We start from the raw sequence: 12,872 nt of genomic DNA on the forward strand, positions 1-12,872 counted from the left end.
TCTTTTGGAGATCTACATGAAAGGCACCGATCATATAATGTGGAATGATGCGGGAGGTCCCATGTGAAGCTGCCGATTTGAGGGTGTGAATGATGAGAGATGGAGGGAAGATTTTCAACTGTTTGACGAGGAGGAGGGTATTCTGTGATTACGGGAAAGAAGGGGGCCAGTTGGGAAGGACTGATCCATCACAGCAGGGAGTAGGGACCCGCTTTCTATCTACTCTTTTCTATCCATTAGACAGAAATCCGAATGGAGGTGAAAATATTAAAAAAAGATACCCAGTTTTAGAGATTTGGGAGTTTGTTGCTGTTGTTGCAGTAAAGCTGGTGTGCTTCCAATTTTTTTATAATTTTTGTTTCTATACCCAGAAGCAAGGAAGGTGGAGAGAATCTACAAAAACCCACCTCACTCCTTGCCCTCAAAAACCCCACAAACACCAGAAGATTATAAAATTAATGCGAAAATCAGAGATGTGAGCGATGAAAAGGCAGGGAATAAAAAGACCGGATGTAGACAAATTTCATGTCACTGTTCTTGGAAGGTCGTTTGTTTTTGTGGAGATTTTCTTATCTGGGATCTCTCTCTCTCCTCTTTCTCGTCTTTCAGAGTCTGGCCCAGCAGATCGAAATCTCCATCTGTTCTCTACCTGATGACGATCTAAGCTCTTCCAATGGCGTCTGAGAAGAACCTACTTCCCGAGTTTCGCTCTTCCTGCTTGCTTTCTGCAACATCTTTGCTGGGTTATTTGATTCCTTATTCGTCTTCCCTGTTGAAAGTGCCAGTTGGCCAGTCTGAATTGTTGCTATGGAGGGTTTTTTTGGGTATCTGGATGGTTGCCACTTTCAGGATTTTCTGAATCCAAGACGTGTTTTTGAGGAGGACTGAGAACAATGATGTGGGTTTAAGGTGAATTTTCATTTCACTGATATTTCGTACCATTTTTCCATCGCTTGTCTTTGGGTTTTTAGGTGTTTCCGTTTTCTTGATTTAGAATTTTGTGGCCCGTTTTCTTGATTGTTAATTTTTGCTATACTATAGGGTCTAAGGTATCTTTTCTTGCTGTTTTTGGGTAAAATTATTTTTGCCATTGTTATTAGTATTACCTTCTTCACGTCCAGATTTTGATGGGCCTCTGGTGTTTGGAAAATTTCTGTGGGCAAATACTCGCCGTTAGGTTATTATTCGTTTTTCGTCTGATTGGTTCCTTGGTTTGCAATTTGGGATTTCATTCGATATAATTCTGAAACTACATTTTTTTGTCTTGATTTTTCAACTCGTTTTTAGTTCTGTGGTCTAATGACGAGATCTCTTTTATTTCAAAAGTTAGGATTTTTCTGTATAGCCGAGTTTTTATTTATGATGGTTTTGGAAGCTATATGGCGTGCTCTTTTAAACAGAAATGTGCTATTATGCTGTCTGAGTTTTCTGAACTATGAATATCTTTGGAAGCTAGTTTGTTTTACAAACAGAGGATTGCAGATAAAATCTTCATGTTTATTGCCTAATTGACTTGACTGCCTGAATTTCTTAAAAAAAAAGAAAAGAAAAGAGACTGCCTGAGACCTTCTTCCCATGGAAGAGAAGAGGCCATTTTATTGTTTACGTTTTGTTATTTATGTCACATGAAGTAGTTATTTTAAATTCCATATGAGCAGAGAAAGTATCGAGTTGTCTAGTTGATAATACTCATTATGTTTCATCTGTTTGTTCTAATGCAGTCCAATTTTAGCCCTGACAATGATTTCTCAGTTACTTTGTTTGTGGTAATACTTCCATTTTAACTCTTCATTAATTTCATGAGTGAAACATAAAATAGCTGTTTGATTTTATTTTTTTAATATCTCATACTCTGGTCTAACTTACCAATTTGGACTCATATGTACCATTGATTACCTATGTGATGGAAAGCATTGAGCCCTTGTTTTAGGGTTATCACACCTGACTAGCAATTTGGTTGACAATTATCATTAGTTTCATTGTTAGATATTTGAAAGTTTTTAATCTGGTGGGAATTGGTCAGGTGGCATGTGGCTTTTCTAATTCCTGTTTGAGATTTCAGTTAGTTGGACTGAATCGTTAGATCTTCTTAATTTCATATTTGATCTAGCTTAATTCGGAAGCCGCATTAGGCTCAGTTCATGCCCTGTTATTTGATGGTTAATGATTAATGCAAGAGTGTGAAGTATTTTAGTGCAGAATAAAGTCTCCTTTGCATTGGATGATGTAAAGTCAATATGAACTTGTTACTTCTGATTTTGTTGTTGAATAGAGGATGTACTCCTCATTTTCTCAGTCTACCATTTCTCTTTTTCTCTTCAATATTTGAGGATAGCAGTCCTTCCTGTGTAATTTTTTTCTTGTTTATTATAATGCATGTGGGGAATCACATATAAAATTGATTTAAGGAACTTTTACATGCATTCATATCTGAATACATTGTAGACATTTGCCCATTTACATCTCTAAATTCCAACTTGCAAGTAGCAGTACTTGTTCACAAGCATTATAGTATAAAAAAGTGCTTTCTGAAAAATATGGATGTTTCTTCTTTACAACAAGCAGGCATGGGAACAAAAGTGCACAGCAAAAGCTATATCCCAGGATATTACTCTATGAGGGATCTTAACAAGGATCCTAACACCGGTAGTTGGTCACTCTTGTATGAAGACAGAATGTTGAAAAATGGGCAATGTTGTAATGGCTTAACATCGAGGCTGATGGACAGCTACTCTGCTTTTGATAAGGAAATTCTAAAGCAGACCATGCTTCATCATGAAGCGGTATTCAGGAGACAGGTACATCAAATTTCACTTTTAGTTTGGTTTCTTATTTATTTGGTTTGGCAGTTGATTGATCTAATGATTTGGTATAGACTTCACATATGAAGATTTAATTGGTTTCTGTGGAATTTGGTTATTCATTATAATTGACTTCTCAAAATTAAATAAAATTTGGCTTGAGTACAGCCTATGCATGCGGAAAAGCTTTGGTTCTCCTATATTTATGTCTCTGTCATTGCACTTAAAAGTTCTTTTTGCTGGAGGAAAGATAGGATTTTTACATTTGAATTTGTGAAGTATCACTGGCTGCTTAGGCCAAATTGCCTAAAAAACTAGTGTCACACATGGAGTATGTGCTGTCACCCTATTTTAGTACAGAACATCAGTTAACAGCTGAAGTGAGGGGTTTGACTTAAATGATGTTCTTAATTGATTTTCTTTAAGTCATGATGTAAGTGCTTTCACTTTCTAAAAACCATGTAAGTACTTACATCTCAATGCATCAATCTGCTGTTCTCCAGGTTTGTGAACTCCATCGTCTTTACAGAGTACAGAGCGACTTGATGAATGAGCTTCACAGGAAGGAAGTTTACAAATTCCCAAAATCTAATCCACATTCAAATCCTTTTTCCTCTTGTGCACCATCAGAGGACTTAAAAAAGACATGGCAAGTGCCTGGTTGGCCCATGATGAACTCGAGTAGCAGTGGGCCGTCTATTTCAGCAACTGATCACCAACAATCTTCTCTAAACTTCCTTAAGGAAATGAGTATGTCACTGCCTCCTACTCTGACACAAATTGGGAGTTCAAGGAATTGTGAAATTCTGGAGCATAAACAAAAGTGTTTGTCAAGAAAGTCATTTGACCTTCAACTTCCAGCTGATGAATACATTGAGAGTGATGATGGGGAAGGAAGTGGAGAGGAAAAAAATAATGAAGTTTCATCTGGAGCAGCATATGGTATCAATAGAACTACTGGTGTTAAAATTGAGAATGATGTGAAGCTAACTCTGGGAACTCAAGATGAACGCAACCACTTACAGGAGACCCATTGTTTAGCAGACTTGAATGAACCTGTGGAAGAGATGGGCAATGAGGAAATAGAAGTTTCAGCACCTGTTAAATATTTTGGTACCAGACCTCATCCTGAAGAATCTGAGGGGAGGAAAAGGTCTGGAATCCTTAGTTGTCAGAGGGATTTCTTCCAAAATAATGATAAAGGCAGAGATCATGCGAGTGCTTCAAATTCTTGGCTTACGAAAAATGAAGGAACTAGACCAAGATGGTTGTCCTATTACCAGGAATCTGGTAAGATATAATTTTCAGAAAAGAAAGTGAGGAAGATTTTCTTCATAATTTTTTTTTTTTTTTACATTTATTGTGGTTTCCTTAAGGGCAAGCTGTTTGTCACAATGGTTGCTTATTTTGTGATTGAATTTGCATTCTGCAATTAGCTGATCATGTTGGCAGAAACAGACAACTTATATCTTTTGGAATAAAAAAAATGAAAGAAATGTCTTCTTCTAGATATTTCATTATGTCAAAGGCTGTAAATTCATGGAGAGGCTAGACTTACAGTTTAATATCTTGATATAGATATCTCATTACAATGAAAAGTAACACACATCAGTTAATAGATGGGGTAGACTTACAGATAACAAAATTAGTTTGTGTAGTCTGAAGGTTCCTGCACTAAAGCAGTAGAAAACTTGCATCATCTGTAACTCGCCATGTGTATGGGTGCACTTGGATTAGCTAGCTTCTCTCCAGAACAAGATGATCCCAGTAACACAAATTTGTGCTTTCTCTTTGCTTGCTGGATCTGCACTTAGCAGATTTCTCATTTTAAGGCTGTTGATTGGGCAGTTTGACCTCCTGTTAGGCTGACATCTCTTGTTGCCAGTTACCTAGGCTTCCATCCTAATGTAGGTAATTCTTTCTGAAAGTGATGCAATCTGTTGCTCATGGTAGTGTTGTTATGTTGGCCAATGCTGGTGTGAAGTTCTATTTTACTCACTCGAAGGTTAGTACTTCATCAAAGATCATCAGAATTTGTAAGCATGAGGTGTAGTTACCAGGCCTTCATCTTATGCAAGAACCTCTAGCAGGTAGGTTGCTTGGTTCATGGGTCTCCTTGCCTGGTATATTGTTTCAGGACTAGATTTTCTTCCACTTTTTTCTTCTTGTTGCTTTGAAAACACTTATCCTCCTGGTTTTGAATTTTCTTTTTTTTTTTTAAATAATAACAGTTCAGTTGGGTAATGTCCAAGATATTGTGTGACAGCGAAAATGCATTTTAAACATATTTTTCACTGAGTTCTCTTTGACTATGATGTGTGAAATTCTTTTTGCTTTATGTGTCGCTTAAAGTATGTGTCTTGTTAAAACATTATTATAGTACTTACGAGTGACTTGACTTACTGATGTACATGCTTCTGTGTGCTGCTATATCTTCTTCTACATCTGTTTAGTTTCTTGAGAAGAAAGAGTTCTATTTAAATAAAATTTCATGTACTTTCTCATTTAGTTCAATTATTATTAGGTAATGGTTACTCTTTTTTCAGGCCAACATAATTCCATGATGAAATCGTCCTACCCTCCAGTTATTAGTCAGCAGAAGTTTAACCCATCATCTGAACTGAGAAACTCAGGGTTGAAGAAAGGCCATGAGCTCCCTTCATTTCTTGTATCTGATCAGAATAACAGGGAATCATGGTTTAAGGAGAACACTACTTCTAACTTCGTGGAATCTGCTGCTTATCCTAGACACGGTCCATTTAATTCTATTCCCCCCAACTGTGATGCCAATGCAGCTGCCTCCTCTTCAATTTCTTCTTGGAGAAAGTTTACAACAGGTGTAAATCAGTTACCTGTTGCAGTTCAGAGACTTCCTTGTTTTGATGGGTCATCAACTTTGGATGTCTTAAGTAAGAGCTCATCTACTCAAAACCCTGGTTTCACCACAGAGAATTGGGACCTGAATAGCAGCTTGAGATCATACACATGTTTAGGAAATAATGGTTCACTTCCCTGTGCTTCTAATGAGAAGTTTCATTTGAACTCATTTGTCAATGTCAATAAGGCAAATCTGGATGATGGTGGTAAGTCAGGTTATGAGCAAATTGATGGTCGTGGGCCTGCAAAATGTTTGAAGGGTTTGGATTGCAGTGATGTAAAATCTGCTAAGGACATGAATCTAAACCTCTGCCTGTCCAAGGGCTGTCACGATGGGTTCACTTCGAAAGAACTTGTGCTTATTGATGGTGATGGAGTGCGGAAAGAGCTCTCAACTGACCCAACTTGGCTCAGAACTAAGATTGAGGACCATCAACATAATGGTGAACAGGAAGAAAAGTGTAGTTCCCCTCGATTTATACAGAATTTTATATTGATGCAGTATCCTAAAGAAGCTGATGTGCAGAGGATTGAGAATGCGAACAATCCAAGTGTGAAGAAGATTCTTGGTTTTCCTCTCCTAGATAGGCCTCAGACATCGAAAGAACTTTGTGGTTTTAGCTTGTCTGTCTCATTGCAGGAACCATCAGAAACAGTAGATATCATGGACTGTGTAAAGAATGATTTATCTCGCACCAAGAGTCAGCATAGCATGGTTAGTGTTAGGCCAAAGCTGGAGCAAAACAGCAGCTCAGTGGGCTTCAGATATGACATTAATTTGAATTCCACTGTGGCAGCTTGCAAGGAACCAATAGATCCATTGGAGATTTCATATAAAATTGATGTTGAGGTTCCTATTGCATCATCGGTCTCAAGGGTTGTTACAAAGGTCACAGCCCATATTGATTTGGAAGCTCCTGTGGTTGAAGAAGTTTCTGGGAAAGAGGAGTATGTAGGAGACAGCTTACATGTGCTACCTGTTGAAAAAGGTGACACAGAGGAGACACTTGCCAGAACAGCAGCAGAAGCTATTTTGTCGATATCATCAGCCGTAAATTTCAGCTTTGAGTACACAAGTAATTGTCTCACATCTGTACCTCTGGTTGATTCACTTGGCTGGTTTGCAGAGGTTGTTTCTTCAAAAGCAATTGATCTTGAGGACATGACAAACCTGTCAAAAAGAAGAATAGATGCTGATCAGGATTCCTCTGATGAGGGTTCCGATTACTTTGAAAGCATGACATTGAAGCTCGCCGAGACCAATTTGAGTGAGTACTGTGTTAAGTCTTGTGTGCGAGACATGCCAAAGGAAGAAGAAACAGCACGTACTCCACTACTGACCCGGCCTCGTAAGGGCCATAGAAGGGGAAAGCAAAGGAGAGACTTCCAAAGGGATATTCTGCCTGGTTTGGCCTCACTTTCCCGGCATGAGGTGACAGAAGATCTGCAGATAATTGGAGGGCTCATGAGAGCATCTGGTTGTTCTTGGCAGACAGGATTGGCAAGGAGGAATGTAAGAAACGGGTGGAATAGTCCAGGAAGGGGGCGGCGGCGGCAGAGAGGCTCAAATATGGTGGTTCAGGCTCCTGCTCCCCCACCTATTGCTCCACCAAGGCAGCCTAGTAATAGTGAAGTAGAAGTGGAGGGTGTAAGCCTACAAGGGTGGGGAAAAACAACTAGGCGGGCCCCAAGGCAGAGATACCCAACTGGTAACGTTGCTGCTCTTTTGACTTAAAAAAAAAAAAAAAAGGATGAAAGCTTTATAGAGGGAAATCTTAAAAAGTAGGAGTGTTATGTGGCTTTAAAAGCGAGGTAGTTTGTAGGCATGGTTGCCCTTGTACATGTCTGATTGGCCCAAATTTGGGCCCCTTGGTGATCTCTCTTCTTGGCTTTTACGATTTGTATAATTCATAAATAATGTTGCATTTGTTTCTCTCTATGAAATACAACACTTCAAATCCTATGTTTGAGCGGCAGTAAAACCAGAGGGTTCTTTGCTTGAAATATCAAGCTGCTTCCCTCTTCGATTTGATGTTCCATCTTTGCTTCATTTTCATCTTTGGGAATTTCAAGCCTAGTTACTGAGGGTGGCTTTTGGCTCATGAGAAAATGGAGAAATTGATGACTCTCCAAGGCTTGTAGGCTTGAATGCATGTAATGTTGATTCTTCTTCTACTATCAAGGAAATGGTAGGTGTCTCACAACTACTACTTCCTCCGATTCTGAAGCAATTCTTCCCAACAATTTAGCTTTAACAATGTAAAAACTAAAGAATAGGAGAAGAAAGAGAGAGAGAGAAAACGGAGAGAAGAAAGAGTGTGTAAGGTAGCACTTTGAGCCTTTTTTTTTATTGTTGGAAGATAGGCTCAAGGTTATACGTCCAAGGAAGACTCACATATCCAAGAGAGGTAGAAGATAAACTGATTCATTGGTGTTAACTATTAGGAATTAAACGCCCTAATTCCAACTTGACGAGAGCAATAATAATTGTGAAAAAAAGAAAAGCAAACACGGAAGTAAAACAACAAGATTTATACATGTTCACCTAAGGTGAGATTACATAATATCTTCCGTTGTTGCAGTAATCTACTATGAAGATGAAATAGTTTAAAAAAAGAAATCCCACACACTTACAAGTGTTTTTTTTCTAACCTCTCGGGCTGCAAATTATGATGTTCCTCAGATGATAAAACCCTAATAGCGGTGCCCCAAATATAAAGAGAAAACTAGGGCAACCGCGATGCAAGTGTAAAATTCCCAAACTACCCTTCATGAAACAGCAGTTAATATATCGTGTACCAGGAGGGGGCTCTGCCCCCACGACGACCTTACCACGAAGGTCGATCCGTGTACCGACTCAGCATAGGGTATTGATTAGGCTCCACAACTTAACAATCTCCCACTTGGAGACTAATCCATCATCAATATCTCCTCTGCAACGACAACAACTTCTCAATACTCAGAGAAAAGTCCAACTGAAGTTGCACACAACTTCAATTTCTCAATCGTAACAGTCTTTGTCAATATATCAGCCGGATTCTGACTTCCATTGAATCTTCTCAAGTACTAAGACTCCATCCTCCAGAGTTGATTTAATGAAGTGATAATGCACCTATATGTGCTTTATTCTGGCATGATAAACAAAATTCTTTACTAAATGAATAACACTCTGTCTGTCACAATACAACACATTCTTCCCATGCTTGAGACCTAATTCTTCCCAAAAAGACTACAACCATACCATCTCTTTGTTGGCTTCAGCCACGACAACATATTTTGCCTCAGTAGTGGAAAGAGCAACTATCTTCTGCAACTTAGAGACCCAACTAATTGTTGTACTACCCAATGTGTATATATATATCTAGTGGTATTCTTCCTGCCATCAATGTCTCCAGCCATGTCAGCATCTACATAACCCTGTAATTCCAAGTCTGACTTTCTGAAACATAAGGTTGAGTTTGCAGTGCTTCTCAAATAATTGAGAATCCACTTCGCTGCTTCCCAATGTTGTTTACTCAGATTACTATTATATCTGCTCACAACTCCCACTGCATGAGATATGTCTGGTCTAGTGCATACCATGGCATACATGAGACTGTCAATAGCATAAGCATAAGGCACATTGGCCATGTAAGCTGACTCTTGCTATGTAGAAGGTAACTGCTCCTTGGATAGCCTAAAGTGATTAGCCAAATGAGTACTCACTGGTTTTGCATCATTCATGTTGAAATTAATCAATACCTTCTTCACATATTCTTCTTGTGGTAGTTTCAAGACATCAGTATCTCTAGTAATCCTCATCCCAAGGATTTGTTTTGCAACACTCAAATCCTTCATTGCAAACTTCTTGGACAACTCCATTTTCAATTTATTTATTTCCTATTTGCAAGCACCTGCTATCAACATGTCATCAACATATAGCAATAGAATGATGTAGGAGTCACCAAGTTTCTTCACATAACAGCAATGGTCCGCATGGCACCTCAAGAAACCATTACTACTCATAAAGGTGTCAAACTTCTTATACCATTGTCTTGGAGCTTGTTTAAGACCATACAAGCTCTTTTGAAGTTTGCACACCATCTTCTCCTTTCCTTGTGCTTTGAAACCCTATGGTTGCATCATGTAATTTTTTTCCACCAAATAACCATGAAGAAAGGTCGTTTTTACATCCAACTGCTCTAAGTGCAAGTCTTCACTTGCCACTAGTCCAAATATTGTTCTTATAGTAGTCAATTTCACTACTGGAGAGAAAATCTCAGTATAGTTAATGTCTTCTTTTTGTTGAAAACCCTTTACCACCAGTCTTGCCTTATACCGCTTGTTGATATCATATTCATCTTTTATTCATTACACCTATTTGTTCCGTAAGGCCTTCTTCCCTTTTGGTAATTCGATCAATTGCCATGTCTAATTGGATAACAGTGAGTCCATCTAATCCCTCATGGCCAACTCCCACTTGGTTGATTCATCAACTTGCACGGCTTCCTCATAACTCTCTGGTTCACCTTTATTAGTCAACAAAATATAATTCAGTGCATGAGAGTACCTCTGTGGTAGTCTGCTAGTTCTAGCAGATCTCCTGAGTTCAGTCACAGGAATGTTCTGATTTACTTCTGGGGGTCTATTTTCGTGGTCTTCTTGAGCAATATTCTCCATCTCAATAATTAGAAGATCTTTCAACTGAATCCCTTCTTACTTCTTGGATTCATTACTTGTACTCTCAGATTTTGTTCTCAACCTGTCTTTATACAAGGCATTTTCATTGAAGATCACGTCCTTGCTCCTGATAACCTTAAGACTTTGGTCATCCCAATAGCGATAACCAAACTTGGTACCACCATAGCTAATAAATATACATATCTTAAATTTAGCATCAAGTTTACTGCTAACATCAGAATCAATATGAATATAAGAAACACAACCAAAAACTTTCAAAAAAGAAAGGTTTACCTCTTTGCTGCTCCAGACCTCTTCTGGTATTTTGTAAAATCCCGCATGTAATCTCATGCTCCTAGCTCGCTAGTTCAAGGTCATTTTCATCGTCTCAGCTACACCGTTCTGTTGAGGTTTTCCAGGAATGGTATTCTTCATCTTGATTCCATTATCAACATAGTACCGCTTGAAATCATCATCTATGTATTTTTCCCCATTATCTGACTGCAAGTACTTCACCTTCAAATATGTCTCATTCTCAACCATTGTTCTCCATCTCTTGAGGTACCAAAGACATCGGATTTCCTTTTCAAGAAATAAACTCATACCTTTCAACTTGCATCATCAATAAATGTCGCGTAGCAATTTGAACCACAAAGGGAAGCAACAGTTGAAGGCCCCCACACATCAGTGTGAACCAACTCCAATTTTGTTGTCTTTTGCTTTTTTCCAGCCTTAGAAAAGCTAACCCTTTTTTGCTTGCCAAAAATACAACTTTCACACAAACTGTTGTTTACATTTTTCAACTGTGGTAGCCTCCCTTTGGATTGAAGCACTTTTATTCCCTTCTCATTCATGTGACTAAGCCTATAATGTCACAAGTCAGAATCAGTAACAGGATCAGCAACTGCAACCGTGTCTCTGTAACTGGAAGTGATGTAAAGAGTTCCAATTTTAACTCCTCGTGCAACAACCATGACTCCCTTGGTGACTTTCCAAGCAGCACCATTAAAAGTCATATTATGACCTTCGTCATCAAGTTGCCCTACTGAGATCAGATTATGCATCAGTTTTGGTACATGTTTCACCTTGTGAATTTTCCACAGTGTCCCGTTTGACATCCTCAAACTGACATTAACAATACTGACAATATCCAGTGGTTCTCCATCATCAAGATACATCTTTTCATGATTTCCAGTAACATAATTTTTCATGATCTCACAATGTGCAGTGGTGTGAAAAGAAGCTCCTGAATCTAACACCCAAGAATCAATAGGGCTATCAAAAATATATTGTACCTCTTCAGTCACTGCATTTGTAACATCACTTTTCTTTCCATCCATCTTCGGTGTTTTGCAGTTCTTCTTGATGTGACCAGACTTCCCACAATTCCAGTACTTCGCATTCCTTCCAAATTTGGATTTGCTTCTACCATTCCTTGACTTCTCTCTACCATTGCCCTTGTTGGAATTCCTCTCTCGAGTCCTTTTTATGAACTTCCTCTATGAGAATGGTATCCCGAACATCATTAAAAATCAATTTCCCGTTGCCTACAGAGTTGTTGATCGCAACCCTCATAGGCTCCCAACAATTTGGGAGAGACGCCAAAAGAATTAAAGTGCAGACCTCATCATCAAATTTAATTTGAATGGAGGTCAATTGATTGACAATCATGCTAAATTCATTAAAATTCGATGTTACTGATGTATTTTCTATCATCTTTAAATTGAAGAGTTTTTTCATGAGATGTACCTTATAATTTGCGGAAGGCTTCTCATACATGTCAGATAAAATCTTCATCATCCTGCTGTGGTTTTCTCCGACACTACATTGTGAGCAATGTTCTTCGACAGTGATAACCGAACTACTCCCAACACATGTCTATCGAGGAGATTTCACTCATCATCTTTCATGCCTTTTAGTTTCGTATCCAGAAGTGGTGCGTGCAACTTTTTACTATACAGATAATCTTTGATTTGCATCCTCCAGAATACAAAATCTATACCATCGAACTTGTTGATTCCAAGTGTCGATCCTTCTTTGCCAGCCATTGCTCTCAATCATGAACCAAAACTCTGATACCACTTGTTAGGAATTAGACTCCAAACTAAAGAGTGCAATAATAATCGCGGAATAAAAGAAAAGCAAACACGAAAATAAAACAACAAGATTTATATAGGTTTGTCTGAAGGTGAGACTACGTCCTGTCTTCCGCTATTGCAGTAATCTATTATGAAGATGAAATAATTTACAAGCAAAAATCACACACCCTAACAGGTGTTTTTTCTCTAACCTCTTGGCCTGCAACTTATGATGCTCCTCGGATGATAAAACCCTAATAGCGACACCCTAAATATAATAGCGTAGGACGTTGATTAGGCTCCACAACTTAACATTAACTTGAACCAAAACATTCAAAAGTTTTCAATCAAGGCCAAATCAATTCACTATAGTTCCCAAATCTATTTTTCTAATCTAAGGCAACTGAAAGTTCAAGTTCTATATAACATCGATAACCACTTATTGGGAATACATAAT

The 12,872-nt window shown here is 38.4% G+C and overlaps 1 protein-coding gene across 3 annotated transcripts; it reads left to right on the plus strand.

Annotated features, from left to right (window-relative positions):
* Positions 1-445: 445 nt before the first annotated feature.
* LOC137952207 (uncharacterized) lies at positions 446-7,688 on the plus strand. Of its 3 annotated transcripts, XM_068799285.1 has the most exons (5): positions 446-909; positions 1,722-1,766; positions 2,566-2,798; positions 3,305-4,091; positions 5,348-7,688. In XM_068799285.1, exons 3-5 carry the CDS (start codon positions 2,568-2,570, stop codon positions 7,411-7,413), a joined length of 3,084 nt encoding a protein of 1,027 aa, XP_068655386.1. In that variant the 5' UTR covers positions 446-909; positions 1,722-1,766; positions 2,566-2,567; the 3' UTR covers positions 7,414-7,688. The 3 variants fall into 3 exon arrangements, with proteins under 3 accessions (XP_068655386.1, XP_068655385.1, XP_068655387.1); XM_068799284.1 differs by lacking the exon at positions 1,722-1,766; XM_068799286.1 differs by lacking the exon at positions 1,722-1,766 and having other exon boundaries at positions 446-898.
* Positions 7,689-12,872: the final 5,184 nt, after the last annotated feature.

The sequence above is a fragment of the Aristolochia californica genome, unplaced genomic scaffold (assembly GCF_029961685.1).
Source record: "Aristolochia californica isolate CCGP_79_NKW_82.1479 unplaced genomic scaffold, dmAriCali1.0.hap1 SCAF_15, whole genome shotgun sequence".
Lineage (NCBI taxonomy): Eukaryota > Viridiplantae > Streptophyta > Magnoliopsida > Piperales > Aristolochiaceae > Aristolochia > Aristolochia californica.